General features: G+C 38.8%; 1 protein-coding gene across 16 annotated transcripts in view; it reads right to left on the bottom strand.

Annotated features, from left to right (window-relative positions):
* RAD51B (RAD51 paralog B) overlaps window positions 1–17,090 on the bottom strand; it is a 680,879-nt gene that overhangs the window by 588,538 nt on the left and 75,251 nt on the right. For all 16 annotated transcript variants that reach the window (XM_050953536.1, XM_050953533.1, XM_050953537.1 and 13 more), the window contains 2 exons: window positions 9,590–9,709; window positions 8,154–8,337 (listed from right to left, as the gene is read on the bottom strand). In XM_050953536.1, coding sequence (XP_050809493.1) covers window positions 8,154–8,337; window positions 9,590–9,709 — 304 coding nt within the window. The remainder of the gene's footprint in view (window positions 1–8,153; window positions 8,338–9,589; window positions 9,710–17,090) is intronic.

Genomic DNA, 17,090 nt, shown 5'->3' with positions numbered 1-17,090 from the left:
AAACTTTCCCTCACAGGATTCATAAACCAAACATATAGCACTAGGCTAAATGCATGAGAGCCTGAGAGGGAAACTGTCCAGAAAATTTTAATTACTCATGCTGAGAGAAATAAAAATATAAACCAGGAGCAAATAGTGACAAGTAATCTGCCTTTTTAAAACTTTTTATTTTATGGTGTCAATCTCAAATGAAATTAAATGTATTTGTGAAAAAACATTGTTTTTAACCAGAGCATTCCTTTAACTCTCACAATTATAGTAGATAAAACAGTGTAAGTCTGACCCCAAAATGTCCCACTTTCATTTGCACTATATTCATAGATGACAAAGGGAAATCTCTCCATGTCATTAAATTATTTCACTTCAAAAGCCTATTTGTCTCTTTGATGGGGGAAGGAGATTCCCCCCCCCTTTTTTTTTAAAACAAACGGATATGCATTTTCTTGTACTCGTGTTGACCAATGTCCTCAACATATGCAATAGGAAACATTTGCCCAGATTTACAGAGAGATCATCTACAGTGTTTAGGACAAAGCGATAGGAGCTAAATTCATCTCTGCTGTAAATCAATGGCGTTACAATAAATTGAATTTCATCCTAAGTCTCCCTCAGTCTTCTTTCCACTTTTATTTATTAAACAGAATTATTCCTATAGTTTGCTTTTGCAGGGTCATTTTTAAAAATGCTATCTAGAGAGAATGGCTAGCCACTCACATGCATTTTGTTAACTGGATTACTACTAATCAGCAGGCTAGCCCACAGAAATTAACATTTACAGAAGTTGAGCAAGTAATCAGAAAACTACTTAAAAACTTGTCACAAGAAAAGCAGTATGATCAGTACTATTCTTACTATATATTCAAATCTAGTTCTCTCTCTCTCTCTCTCTCTCTCTCTTTAGAATAGCGATATTACTTGTTTCTAGATTGGTATGAGCACCACATGCATTTCATATAACAAAATTAAACTAAGCTGTAAACGTCATCAGCCACATACTCTGCCTGGGAAAATTACTCAGAAAACACGTAATGCAAGAATGAACATTTCCTCTGATGTGATTTAGTAATGTCTCCAAACCTTGGCACAATATACCCGTATGAAGTATGGGATGCACACATAACAAAAACAAACAAAATTCATCCAACTGTAAATCCAGAGTGTGTTTTGGCTTCCAGCTTCATCGAGTGGCTAAAAAATAAGATGTGGCTTACAAATAAAATGGTTTCAAAACACAAAATCACATTGAAGCAGTGTACACAACACGGAAAAACCAAAGAATACATACACCACCACATTTTGCTGTGGCATATTATACTGAGAAGGACTCACACCATGTAAAGTCCAAAATAATACATCCAGAGATTCTCTCAAGTTGTTTAAGTCCTTCCATTTTTTTATGAGGGAAAAATTATTTTTGTATCTGAGAGACTGTGGTGACTGTTTAAATATTTTAGCCTAAATCAGTCTAAATCATTGTTGTATATTATTAAAGAGTCAATATTGGGTACATTCGTTTGGATCCAAATGCCCTTTAATGCACCATGCTATTAATGTCCCTTTTTTAATAGCTTTTATAAACACAATAAAAGCTTTCTATATTGTTTTATATCTTCAATGTATTCTACAAACAATAGATTTTTTATCAATTTTGTGTGCATATTTATTAATATCAAAAACAAAAAAGCCATTGAAAGAACATAAAGTTTATAAAGTCAAGTACTCAAAAGTTAAGAACTAAATCAGCCCTCTTGTGCACATACATTTTGATACAGTTTTTAAATTACATGATCACATACTATTTTTTCTACAGGACCCCTACCTCATTCAGTTCATAGACTATACAGTGCTCACTTAAGAAGCTATTCCAGTGATTTTCAACCTTTTTTCATTTGTATACCCCTAAAAAATTTAGAAGCATAGGCCCTTTTGGAAATCTTAGATGCAGTCTGCAGACCCCCATGTGTCTGTGGACCACAGGTTGAAAACCACTGTTCTATGGTAACAACCACCTTTTGTGGACACTGTAGTCTGAGGATCCCCAGGGCTCCGCAGACCACAGACTGAAACCCCCTGAACTATGCAATATTTTACTTTTACTTCATTGTTTAATGTATGGCCTCCATTCATTACTGCACACAATTCGTACCTGCCCTTGAGGACAAAAGGAGAACTTAGACACAGAGAGATTAAAGTCAAAATTAGGTGCCCAATTAGGGACACCTAGGAACTGATTTTCCAAAGAATTATATAGGACTTTATATATTCAAAGCACAGCTCTCATTTAGTTCAATTGCAGCTGTGAGTGCTCAGCACTTCTGCAAATCAGACCCCAGAGACTCAATTTGGGCACCCAGAAAATGAACACAATAATTCATAGATTTATAAATTATAAAGCCAGATTAGAGTGGCATAATTTAATTTGACCTCCCACATAATACAGGCCATAGGACTTCCTTGAATTCATTCTTGTTTAAACTAGAGCATGTTTAAAAAAAAACCCATTCAATTCTTAATTTTAAAATTTTGTCACAGAAAATCGTCCACAAACCTTTGTAAACTATTCCAAAGGTTAGTTACCCTCACTTAAGGAAATTCAGTCTTATTTCTAGACTGAATTTGTCTAGCTTCAGCTTCCAGCCATTGGATCTCATTATACCTTTGTCTGTTAGACTGAAGAGCCCTTTTTTTAATCAAGTTTCAGTTCCCCATCTAGGTATTTATAGACTGATCAAATCACCCCTTAATCTTCTCTTGATAGGCTAAACAGATGGAGCTTCTTGAGTCTTTTATTATAAAGTATGTCTTCCAATCTGTTAGTTATTCTTGTGGCTCTTCTCTGAACCCTCTCCCATTTTTCAACATTTTTTTTTTATTGTGGGCACCAACACTTTCAAAGTCACTGCTTCCCAGGATACAGTCCCCCATCCTGTAAGTATGACATGCATTCTCTGTTCTTAGATGTATGACTTTACATTAGGCCATCCTGAAACATCTTTGCTTGCATGTGTCCAGGTGATTACTCTGTATCAGTGACCTGTCCTCTTCATTATTTACCACTCCACCAATCTTTGTGTCATCTGCAAACTTTATTAGTAATGATTTTATGTTTTCTTCCAGGTCATTGGTACAAATGTTAAATGGCATAGGGCCAACAACAACACTATGCAGGGCCCCTCTAGAAACATAGCCATGCCATTATGTTTCCCTGTTTACAATTACATTTTGAAACCTATCAGTCTGCCATTTAATCTGTTTAATGTGTGCCATGTTGATTTTACCTTGTTCTAGTTTCTTAATCTAAGCATTGTGCAGTACCGAGTCAATCATCTTACAAAAGTCTATTGCATCAACACTATTATCTTTATCAACCAAACTCCTAATCTCGATCCCAAAAAAATCTAGTTAGTTTGACAAACTCTATTTTCTCTATACCCCAGTTGATTGACATTAATTCTTTATCAGTGAAGTCCCATATCAGCCTTTCCACTGTTTTACCCAAGATCTATGTCAGGCTGACAGGCCTAATTACCCAGATCATCTCGTTTGCCCTTTTTGAAAATTGGCACATCATCTTTCTTTCAGTCTTCTGAAACTTCCTCAGTGTTCCAAGACTTATTGAATAGTATCATTAACGATCCAGCAAGCTCCTCAGCCAGCTCTTAAAATTCTAGGTTGCGAATTATCTAGACCTGTTGATTTTACAACATCTAACTTTAGTAGCTGCTGTTTAACACCTCCTGAGTTACTGCTGGACTGAAAAGTGTTTAACTATCATCATATATGAATAGATTATGCTGCATTTTACCAAATACAGACCAGAAATATTTATTGAACACTTCTGTCTTTTCTCATTATTGACAATTCTATCATTTCCATTTAATAATGGATCGATAACCATCTCAGGATTCCTTTCAATGACCACCTGTGAAAAATTTAGTTTAATTGTCTTGCCCAGCATCACATAAGCACTCTGACAGAGGCTGCGATAGAATCCAGATCTCCAGGGTAGCATTCAACTGCCTTAATTATGAGACCATCCTTCCTCTTCCTGCAATCCTCTGCCTCATTCACTACACCCCTTCCAACTTCTGCAACAAATGAGGCAAGGGTCCTACAGATAAGAGATTCTTTCACTACACAACCACAATTCATCCCCAGAGCAGGTACATCCAGTGCACTAAATGAAGCAGGATCCTGTGGAAAAAAATCGTATGTGCTCATGTAATTAAAGACTATCATATTGATATCCACATGGCTCATTAGCAAGGTTGCAATCTTTAGATCCACTGCACAGACCTCTGCCACTTGAGCTAAAAGCATAACTGATAATGACACTGGAGGGGAATGAGACACACATTTTGCCCGTGGGTTTCACAGATATTTGCTGACAGCAAAGGAATAATGAGACTCAGGAATCGTGGGTTCCACTCCCAGCTCTGGAAAGGAGCATGCTCTAGGGAGCACATAGACTATTATCCTTATTTTCCTCCAAGCTTGACCACCCCATCCCTCCCTCCAGCCTGTCCCAGTCCTGTCTATTCCCTACACCTGGCTCCTTGTCCTTCTCTCATTCTCCTTCCTTACCCAGTCCAGTCTCCACTTCTCAGGCTTCTCATCCCACTGCAAGTCTCCTTGACCAGCCAGTCTCCATTCTCCTCTCCCTGCTCCTCATCCAATCTGTCTCTCCCCTTTCATCCCCACCACTGGTTCACAGTCCCAGACTCCCTCATTGGACCCTTCATATTATCTTTGTCTCTTCTCCCTGACTCTTTACCCAGTCATTCCCAGCTCTCCCCCTGTACATAACTCCTTGTGCCTCTCCTCTCCCCACCACACACTGGTTCCTTCTTCCGATCTCCTTATCCAGCTGGGCCCAGTTTCTTCCCTTCTCCTCCCCATGGCTCCCAGTTTTCTTGCCCAACCAGTTCCTGCTTCATTCCCTTCCCACACCCACCCAGTTGCTGGTGAGTGAGTATTTGCCTCAAGCTTCAATTACTTCAATTGCTTCAAATACTCACCAGCAACTACACACCACACAATAAAAAACACCAACCCAAGAACCAAACCCTGCAACAAACCCCAGTGCCAACTCTGTCCACTTCTCTATTCAAGGGACACCATCATAGGACTTAACCACATCAGCCACACCATAAGGGGCTCATTCACCTGCACATCTATCAATGTGATATGTGCCATCATGTGCCAGCAAATGCCCCTCTGCCATGTACATTGGCCAAACCGGACAGTCTCTATGCAAAAGAATAAATGGACACAAATCTGACACCAGGAATCATAACATTCAAAAACCAGCAGGAGAACACTTCACTCTCTCTGGTCACTCAATAACAGACCTAAAAGTGGCAATTCTTCAACAAAAAAACTTCAAAAACAGACTTCAACGTGAAGTTGCAGAACTGGAATTAATTTGCAAACTGGATAGCATCATATTAGGCCTGAATAAAGACTGGGAACGGTTGGGTCATTACAAAACCTAAACCTAATTTCTCCAATACTAATTTCTCCCTACTGTTACTCACACCTTCTTGTCAACTGTATGTAATGGGCCACTCTCTTACTACTTCAAAAGTTCTTTTTCCTCCCTTGGTATCCTGCTGTTAATTGATTTATCTTGTTAGACTGACCTCACACTTGGTAAAGCAACCCCTATCCTTTCATATATTTATACCTGCTCCTGTATTTTCTACTCCATGCATCTGATGACGTGGGTTCTAGCCCACAAAAGCTTATGCCCAAACAAATTTGTTAGTCTCTAAGGTGCCACAAGAACTCCTCGTTGTTTCTTCTAGATCAAATGTGTGTTAAGATAAAAATGTAACTGATGTGCAAGTGTCATGAAAACTAATGAAGGATTGTTTGTTTCCTATTACATTACCTTTTATATTGTGTATATCCCTGTGACTAATTCATCAAATGGGAATGGAACCTTGGAAATGCTAATGAAGGACTTAATGGCTGTAACAAGAAATGATCATTTCAAAGCAAGGGGACATGGAGGAGTAAAGACACATCAGATTGCTTTCTGTGTGGAAAAGCTATAAATATGAATTCAAAAAAGGATCTAATATCTCTGAACTATTCGGACATTCAAAGGAAAAATGTTCCAGATGCAAGACAGAGATCCTCAAAGTTATTTTGGGTAACTCTGAGAGACTTATGGAAAACTAGCAAATTACTACATCTCTACTATCATTGTGGACTTATAAACTTAGACTTATCAGTTAATGTACTTTATCTGCTTTTATCCCTTGATAACTCTCATTTCTTTTTCTCAGCTATAAACCTTTAGTTAGTTTACTAGAGAAATAGGTTGCCAGCATTGTCTTGGTGTACGATCGAAAGTATTCATTGACCTGAGGTAAGTGACTGATCCTTTGAAGTTTGGAGTAACCTAGTATCACAAAGTCCAGTTTTCTGGCTGGTAAAATAGGCTGGAGAGTCTACGGCAAATACCAAGTTTCAGTCAGAGGCAGAAATTTATGGCCAGAATTCTAAACCTCTGTATGGAAGGTTTCTAACGGAAACATGGACAGAACCCTGAAATCAAGAAAGACCAACAGACAGCAGGTATAATACATACCTCAAAACACTACACTAGTTCTGATACATTGAAGAATTTTAAATGGTGAAGTTTTGTTTTCTTTTAACCAACTGCAAATGGTTTATATAGAGCTAACCAAATCAAAAGGATAAAATAAATAACACAAGCACACAACCCTTAACTTTTCAATTCATCCAGTGTCTCTAAATCATTACAAGCTCCATGAATATTAATATTCTGTTTCCCTGTTTCTAAGCAGGGCCATAAGCATGGTCTCTGGATGGCTCACAGCCAGCTCAAATTTACCATTTTAACAACTAAAATCAAATTTAAAAAAAAAAAATAAATAAAAATAAAAAAAGACAGAAATGAACATCTTCCAGTATAAACTGTATAACCTTCTTCTTTGCCAGGGAACTGCATCACATTTTCCCTAAATATGAATAAAAGTGTCATTAAATACACACTTTCTTGCAAACTTCATATTTTTCCTGGCTTCTTTTTAGCTCTATAAATATAATTGGGTGCGGTAATTTGGGACACTACATTTGCACACAATTTTTAAAGGCACAGATGCAGAGTTTTTTAATTTTCTCAAGATATCCAAATGTCTTGATATTTTACAGAGTAAACAGAATCCAATTCCTCTTAAGCTAGGGATAGACTCTCCTCCTGACATATGCATAACTCTGACTGAGAAGGCAGCTATACAAACCATAGAAGTTACAGATGGACAAGACTTCACATTTCTAAAGTCCCTACAGCAGTTTACTCCCCTATACTTAAACTATTTCTGTTGGGGGAGCCTCTCTGACATCACTTGGCAACTTCTTCCGTTCTCAAATTGATTTTACTATTAGAAGCTTTTTTTTATGTCTGAACTTTCCCTTCTTTCATTCAAATCCATTACATCTTGTAATACCACTTTGAACAACCTCACCCAATCCTGGTATGGTACTGAAGCTCTTGTGAGTGGTACTGTAGGCTTACTGATAAGCCTGTGTCCTGGGGCCCAGTGCACTGTCACTATCTTCCTCCCACAAATCTGTGGGTACTTTAGTTCATAAAGGAATGGCACTGCTCCAGATCCCAAACTCACAATCACAGCACTTGGGCCTGGAAGACCCAACCTTCATTTGAGACTCCACAAAATTTAACAGGAGGGGCAGGAAACTGACCATCAGCGGGTAAGACTCACCAAGAAGCACTGGAAGTACTGCTTTAGATGACAGCATCAAAAGAAAGTTATGGAACTAAATTAGCCATGTCTAATTGAAGCAACACAGATAACAGCCTTACAAAAAAGCTAAAGAAAATGAAACACTGAAAAGAAATGGTAGAAAGAATCTCATAAAGCCATCTCTAAAGTCTGAAATAAATATTAAGGAAAACACAATCAAGTCACCAAATGAACTGTCCAAATAGAATGATGTTTTTTTTCACAGATGTGCTTACAGTAATTGGCTTGTCCATTCCTGTTAAAACGTCATCTGTTTTTCATCTTCCTGTCATTTTTCATGCTTCTCTGATTTTATGACTTGATACTGTGGGCCAGAGACTTAAAAAAAAAAAAAAAAAAAAAGGAAAAACTTACTGGTATTGAAAATTCCTCAGCCAAGTACTTCAATAACGATGCTTCTCTAGCCAGAAAGTTACTTCTCTCCATCAGGTTTCCTTGAAGTTTCATATCAAACTCCTTTCTGACCACTGAAGCAACAGAGTCAATTATTACAAGCTTAACCTTCTTAGAAATGATTTCTTCTTCCAAAGTCTCAATCCTTTAAAAAAAAAAAAAAAAAAAAAGTATTGACTTAGGTGAAGCAGTAACATCAGACAGCAGGATGTTAGTTGTATACAGTTAACACACAAAAAAATATTTTATAAGCATAAACCTGTTACACCAAATTATACTAAAACCTTTATATACAGCCAACCCCCTCTGCCAACAGTCACCCTTGCTGGGTTATGGAGATGTGGAAGGGGGAAGGAATCCTGCTCCATAACCACTACCACAGCTCTCAGGCTGCCATAGCTACTGTACCCCAAAGTGCCCCCTTCAGAGTGGAGGGTTGGAGGACCCATATAATATGGAACTGCTCTGTCCCATGCAGTCAAGGGGGTAATCAGGGAGATATGCACGCACAAAGACTGTGCCCTGCCTCCTCTCTCACATAGTAGAAACATCCTATGTCTACCACTGTGGGTCCCCTCTACAGCCACAGGGCCAGGTCCCTTTCTACGTACTTGTCATGTAACACACATGTCAAAATATATTTGATTAATAATATGCTAATAGTTCATCCTCTCTGATGAGGCTGTAGGTAGTATACACAGCACAAGTACTCTGCCACTAACACGTTTGCAAATACACACAAGAAGAATGGCAAGACATCCTTGCCACATCATAACCTGTCTTCATGATAACGTGTCATCACAAGTTGACAAAGTAACATGGCAACACAGGATCATCATGTAAAAGCCTTCCTGGCTGACAGTCATGAGTGGGGCTCCTTTCTCTGTTTGCAGGAGGATCCCAGCATCTCCTTTTCTTTCTCCCTCATAATGTGGGGATGGGAGGAAGATACTCAGGAGAAAAAGCTGGGAGGCACTTCCACGATTTTGCTCACTCTACCCTAAACTGAGCTAGAGCAAGCCGGTGCCCATCAGAAGCACAAATTCCATAAGAGCTACATCTAAGATTATGAAGGGATTCCTGCAAACCACATTTTGCTGGCTGTGTATTAGAGTTTACTGCATTATAAAAATAGCAACAATAATATCCATTGGTCATACACTAAATGAGACATCGCAAAAGCTTTTTCAAAATCTTCAGAACAAAGACAACGTGGGATCAAATACATGCATTAAGATACAGGGTTATTAATCGTTTTGCACTAGTCAGACTTGCTTAGCTATTGAAATGTAAAGACCCAAAGAACTACTGTACATAAAGCTTGAGATGTAGAACATATTCATTACAGACCATTCAGCAATGATGGGCTTCTCACTGCATTCCAAAGCAAACAATACCTTTTCAGCACACTGTCACAGGTGAGCTCCCGATAGAGATGAATGCTACGGGTCATTGAAAACAACTTTTCTTCTGTGCCAAAATAATTAGGGAAACGGTGTTCTGCTATCTCAACCAACCTGTCAAAATTCAAAAGGCACATCACTGCAAATTCTGGGCTAAAAAGATAGCAACCTTCCTGTATCATTTCCACCACTCCCATAAATTCAAAGTACACAAAGGAAGAGATATTTGATTAACTAAATAGATGAAGGGTGAGCAGATGTAGATTTAAAGCTAATAATACCGTTCTATTCCCAGCTATGCCACTGAATCACTAGTGAAGTTAGGCAAGACACCACTTCTCTGCATTAGCTCATCTATGAATAAAATAAAAGTAATATCATTTCCCAAAGGGGAATTGTGAGGTTTAGTTACTAACGGCATGTCTACAAAAATAAGTCATCCTAACTTAGGTCAGCATACAGCCGATACAGTAATTCATCACTGGTGCATGTCTGTATTTTGCTCCTTGCGCAAGCGGTATGCGTCTTTATCAGGAATGCTTGAATCGATTGTACTGTCAGTGAGGGTCATTGTGGGATGGCTTCTAAAAGTCAGTAACAGTCAATGTAAGCAACTTAGTGTCTACATTGACACTGCAGTGACCTAACTACATCGACTTTGACTCTACACCTCTCATGGAGGTGGAGTTATTAAGTCAGTGTAGCAGGGCAATTATGTCAGCAGGAGCAAAATTTTAGTGTAGATACTTACCTAGTTAGGTCAATGTTAATTGCCTTGCATTGACCTAACTCTGTAGTGCAAACCAGGCCTGAATGAAATGCACTTTAACATTCTTGTACAAAATTCACTACTAAAGTGAAAAGTATTATTGCTATAGTTCTGCTTATCAATGATATTTGTATTTAAATACGGGTATTGATGATCCCAGATCGTCTTCTCTTCTGCCTCAACCCTGTAGTGAGGTCATAAAGCTGAGTTTGTGTCATCATAGAAATTTCTTCGGCGACAAGCTGATGTCATAAACACAGGATTATGACATCATGCAACATCCAGTAGACAAAAAGGTGGAATTGGGAGGAGGAGATCATGATTCAAATGCAAATTGATAACAGCAGCACAGATATGGAGAAAGTTCTTGACCAAGTCAAATGCTTTTTCATGTATGGGCAGTTTTAAAAGTTTGCTTCAGCATGAAAATCTCTCAAATGACAATTCTCTGATTTTGCCACTTACCCAATTTTTAAAAGGACATGTGAAAGCCTAAAGCAGAAAAGGAGAATTTATTTTTCAGGCCACAGTGAAAGATCATTAGATGGACAGCTCCGGCAAATAAAATCCTGAGTTTATCCACAAAACAGACACAATATAGTCAGCCAACTCAGAGGTTACCCAAGATGGCTGGCAGGAGCCATTAAGGGGCATTAATGTGGCATTAAGATATGTCCTACACCATCATCTCGCTTCACATAGGTCAGTCTTTCTGATACCAAGACCGGCTTGCTGCCTTCCTAACCTGAGTCAAGGAGATCTCATGGACCAGTCATTAAGAAAAACTGATATAGGTCACTGAACAGTTTTTAAATGACAGCAACTTTCAGACACTATTGACTGATTTAAATGAGTGGCCTAGTGATGAAATATTCTATATCCTATTAGCAAGTCCCTGACCCATCCAGTCCATTAGTTGTCATTGTTAAGATGTGCAGCTGCTTATTACCATGCTACTAAATGAATCTCATTAATTGATCAAACCAAAAAATCCAGAGCACAGTGAATGTTTTTCACCTGGTCCTGAACATTATTATATTCAAAAGCCAGGCTCTAAAAAAAAAAAAAAAAGGCCAAAATCATAACTCTGAACTAAATAATTCCCAGTCATCAGCGGCCAACATTTTCAAATTCAGGTGCTTAAAGTTACTCAGGCACTTAGGTGGAAGTGGCATGATTTTTAGAAATGCTGAGCTCCCACAAATTGCACTGAAGTCAGTGCAAGTTGGAAGGACTCAAACACCTTTGAAAATCAAGCCACGTTTATCTAGGTACCTAAATATGGATTTAGGAGCCTAACTTCAGGCACTGGTGTTTAAAATTTTTGATCCCGATGACTATTGTAAATTGCTTTGCAATGTTCAAAATGAACAAGGAAGAGAAACGGTTTAACTTTGCTAGATAGTATTTACACTCCACACACTGTATGTGTGAAGAGAGTGACATCTGGTGGATGATATTTTTTCTCAAACACTGCACTGTTGAGATAAAAATCATATTATAAAATGTTTTCCTTTGTCTTACGAGAAATCACAATATTATTAAAACTGAAGCTATTTTGGAAATGTATGTTACTTTTCATTATAATTTGTGCTTACTTTATTTAAAAATAAACTCTTAATTGAACCATTAGGTTAGGCATTTTCACATCTTGACTAACAGTGTAATCTTACTAAGATAATCATTAATCTCCTTCCTCTATTTAATAGTAAGACTAGTTGCTGCATCTAGAAGTTCAGAGCCAACTTTTCAGGGCAGAGACTTTGTGTTTCAATTAGCCCAGTATATTGCACAGCAACAATATTCAATAATAACTTACTCACTCTGCACAACAACTAAACTCCAGATTTATGCAAGTTGGGTGCTAAGGGGGAAGTAGCATGGAAAAACAACAGGAACTGGTAAGATAAAGTAAGGAAAGTCCTTCTGTTAGCTCTTCCTACTTCATTTCAGGTGGGATTGAGTTAAATCAAAGTGAATGAAATCACCAGTTTTGGTCATGATTTAAATCAGCAAGCAGGATATCTTGGTTTAAATAATCAATTTTAACTTATTTTGCAATTGTACTTTTTATTTTCTTACAGAAAGTTTGTTTCTCAATGGTTGGTATAATCAGTACTTCTTTTTGCTTACCAAGAGGATACACTATATCTATACACATTTAACTAAATTTTTTTATAGTTTAACATACATGTATTCAGATTCTTAATTTTTATATTAGAAAACAATGACTGATTCATTTCTTATTTACAGAATGGTTTTTTTTTAAACTCATGATTTGTGATTAGCTGCATTTGGCTGAAAATTGGAATTTATTTAAAAATGCACAAAATCAGCATTGCAAAATTATTTTTATTAGTTAAAACTATCTTAAATGTGCTGAATACATAAGGAAAAAAGTAAGTTTATAAAAATGTTTTGCTTTTAAAATGAACTAATTTATTAAACAAAGATAATGTTATCTGTAATTAGTGAACTGAATTGATTGTAGTCACAATAAGAACATAACAACGGCCGTGCTGGGTCAGACCAAAGGTCCATCTAGCCCAGTATCCTGTCTGCCAACAGTGGCCAATGCCAGGTGCCCCAGAGGGAGTGGACCTAACAGGCAATGATCAAGTGATCTCTCTCCTGCCATCCATCTCCATTCTCTGACAAACAGACTAGGGACACCATTCCTTACCCATCCTGGCTAATAGCCATTAATGGACTTAACCACCATGAATTTATTCAGTTCTCTTTTAAACACTGTTATAGTCCTAGCCTTCACAACCTCCTCAGGCAAGGAGTTCCACAAATTGACTGTGCGCTGCATGAAGAAGAACTTCCTTGCATTTGTTTTAAACCTGCTGCCTATTAATTTCATTTGGTGACCCCTAGTTCTTGTATTATGGAAGTAAGTAAATAACTTTTCCTTATCCACTTTCTCCACATCATTCATGATTGTATATACCTCGATCATATCCCCCCTTAGTCTCCTCTTTTCCAAGCTGAAGAATCCTGGCATCTTTAATCTTTCCTCATAAGGGACCCATTCCAAACCCCTAATCATTTTAGTTGACCCATTTTTTTTTAAACCTTTTCTAATGCCAGCGTATCTTTTTTGAGATGAGGAGACCACATCTGTACACAGTATTCGAGATGTGGCCATACCATGGATTTATATAAGGGCAATAATATATTCTCAGTCTTATTCTCTATCCCCTTTTTAATGATTCCTAACATCCTGTTTGCTTTTTTGACCACCTCTGCACACTGCATGGACATCTTCAGAGAACTATCCACGATGACTCCAAGATCTTTTTCCTGACTTGTTGTAGCTAAATTAGCCATATTGTATGTATAGTTGGGTTTATTTTTTCCAATATGCACTACTTTACATTTATACACGTTAAATTTCATTTGCCATTTTGTTGCCCAATCACTTATGTAGTTCAAAATTTTAGAACCAGTAAATCTCATTCTCTCACACCTATTCCTGCTTTTTCAGCTCCCAATCGGTTTCTGAACTTTGAATGAACTAGTCATTCAACTGATCTAGCTGAATAAACTGGCACGAAGAAAATATTCTCTTTGCACCTACAAAAAAAAGCTACCGCTGTCAAAAGCTGGTTTGCCATTCAACAAACTCTGGTTCCAGGTTTTTAGCCAGTGACTTTCACCAGTCAGGGGTCTGACTTTCTTTACAACTCGGACAGCAAATATGTACTGCTTCCCTTTTTTATTTCAATGACATGGTTTTAATAGATTATAGTAAATTTAGACCTTAACATATTACTGTAATTTCAAATTTAATTTTAAAATGTATCTAATTCAATTTAAATAAAAAAGATATCCAATTTAAATCAAACAAATACTTTTTAGTTTTATCCATCCTGCCTCGTCGCCTTCAGCACCAGTTACTCTCATTTACTGTTTGAAAGCTGATGAGAAGACACAGGCTTCATTGCAAAAAACATGTCAATGACACCTGGATGAATGTCTCATTTTTCACATATGCAACCATGCCATAACAAGGATATCACAAGGCCAACAGTAAATAAACACCTGGATGAGAAGCAGCTCAAATTCAACCCAGGAAAGACCAAAGGAATATTAGTCAAAAGGGGAAATTTCACTCAACTACCTGAGATACTGGCCTCCCCCTCAAGAGAGGGCATTCCTCCCTGCTCTCTTCTGTTTGTCAAAGTGGAACAGAGCTTCGGGGTCTTATTCAACTTATTATTAACTCAAGGCCCCGCCTAGAGCAGGGTAAAAGCACTGGTTTTTTTACATTACCTAATACATTTTAAAAGTGTTCAACTCTTTGACAGAAGGTGTTAAGTGATGCCTACAAACATTGAAATATATTTGCTAACATGTATATTAGCTCTAAAACACCACTATTTTCTTACTCTGGACAAGGCACTCTTCATAAGGAGTGCTGTCATCATATGACAGCCATTCAGTGAGTGGCCAGGATGAAAGATTTCCTGGCTTCAGTCCACCTCCTAAAGGAAAGGTGTCCACATCAGAAAAAACACCAGTACAATTAATCTAAAATGACATCCTTACTGGCAATTTCAGGGAGATGTAGTTCATGTTTGCACAGCACAGTGTAGGTGCAAAGTTCTGTAAGAGCTAAGGATTATTATTCATTATGAAAGGCCAAGGACTGAAAGAAGCTTAATTGTATTCCCTGAAGATCAGGGTTCAGGTGTTTTACCCAGACAGGGTGGAAAATCTCACACTGCCATTGACTTTGGTTTCCAGTGTTTTACACAAACCATAAACATAGTTAAAGAAAGAATAAACAGAGAAAATGATTTTCATACACTCACTAGACAAATATAGTACAGATTCCTCAGTCACTAGCTGGTTACTTTTGTACTGAACTGCTACAAAAAAATAAGAGCGTAACTGAAAACAACTTTAGTTTACTGCATTAACAGAGATGTTTTCATCTACCTGTCCTAATGCCCACTTGTTGATGAAGATGCAGAATATCCACTGCACTAATATAGCTTTTATGATGATTTATTATTTATGATTTTATTACGATTTATTGTTCAATTTTATTATGATTTAAATCATTTAAAATGATGAAAACTGCTGCAGAAACTTGCAACAGTGCATTGCTTAGGTACCCAGCGGCAGAGTTTGTCAGGGTGAAGGTTCAATGGGTCTGCTTAATGGGGGAGCCCCAACTGCTGCCGAGGGGATACTGCATGCTGGGCTCCCGCTCCCCCCCCCCGATTCTCCTATCCCCATTTCTTCCCATCTCATTGTCTTCCCTGCCCTATTCTACACACCCCCTCCTTCCCCACTGCCGCTTCACCACAGCCCCTGAACCCCCACTTCCCCCACCCTCCCTTACCCAGCCCCACCACAGGCACTCACTATTGCACAGAAAACAGGAAGGCTCTCAGGACATAGAAGGGAAACTAGGACTCAGGAGGCAGCATTCAGTTCCAGACTCAGCATTGCTGAGACTCAGCCTCCTTCAGCTGGGTAGCTCTGCACTTGCAGAAATGAGGGAGGGACAGTGGCACGTAACTCTGTGTATGCCTCCATGCCTCACCTCTGTTTGGGAGAGGCAATCCCCACAAACACTGCATCCATGGTCATCCCCCCTGCTGCGCAGCTTCCCTTTGCTTCCCTGCCGTTTTCTGGGCAGAAATTGGGTGGGGGAGGGGCATTTTCTGCAGGCACACAATCCCACAGAATTCCCCCAGAAGTAAGTTAAGGGCTGGGCTGAGCACCCAGAGAATTAGTACTCCACAAGCTGGGCTGTAAATCTACAACCCACAACCCTGCCAGTGGACCTTTCTATCATGCACTAAAAGCTCCCCAGTGCACTTTGTTAAAACAGTAGTATGTCAAAGTGCACGATGGAAAGCAGTAGGTCAAAGTGCACTAACTTTTAATGCATAGTAACATTGTTTACATCATGGTCAGTTGTGGGCAACAAGTCAGTGCACTGTAGATTTACACCCCAGCCTCCCATGCATTAAGGATATGTCTTCACTAGCAATGTTAAAGCACTGCTGTGGCTGTGTATTCACAGCACTGGGAGAGAGCTCCAGCAGGGGAGTGGCTCCCAGCGCTGGTGCACTGTCTACACTGCCACTTTACAGCACTGAAACTTGCAGCACTAAGGAGGGCGTTTTTTCATATCTCCGAGTGAGAAAATTCAGCGCTGTAAAGTAGCAGTGTAGACATGGCCTAAGTCCCAGTGGATATGTCCACACTGGAAAAAAAACAACAACAACAACAAAAAAGACCTCCTGCAGCAGAGCCCAGGTCTACAGACTAGGTTTGTGTTACAGCACTAAAAATAGCCCCGTAGATGTTTCCACTCACGCTGAAACTTGGGTATTGAAGCTTGGGGAGGAGAGCAGGGGTTTCAGAACCTGAGCAGGAACAGTTACACCGTTATTTTTAGCGCCATAGTATGAGCCCCAGTCTGTACACCCAGGCTCTAAGACTCGCTGCTGGGGAGATGAATTGGGGTTGCAGCATAAACACACCCACTGTGCACAAGCCCATAGAGTGAACTAAGCTGTCATTCTAGAGACCCGGCATAAGAATAGACCATGAAAGTTTTTGAGAAAACAACTCCCTGAACTAAAGGGTACGTCTACACTACCCACCAGATGGGCGGGAAGCAATCAATCTATTGGGGATCAATTTATCGCATGGAGTGTAGACGTGATAAATCGATCCCCGATCACTCTCCTGTCAACT

This window comes from Gopherus flavomarginatus, chromosome 5, assembly GCF_025201925.1.
Source record: "Gopherus flavomarginatus isolate rGopFla2 chromosome 5, rGopFla2.mat.asm, whole genome shotgun sequence".
Lineage (NCBI taxonomy): Eukaryota > Metazoa > Chordata > Testudines > Testudinidae > Gopherus > Gopherus flavomarginatus.
This window is presented reverse-complemented; position numbering and strand designations above follow the sequence as displayed.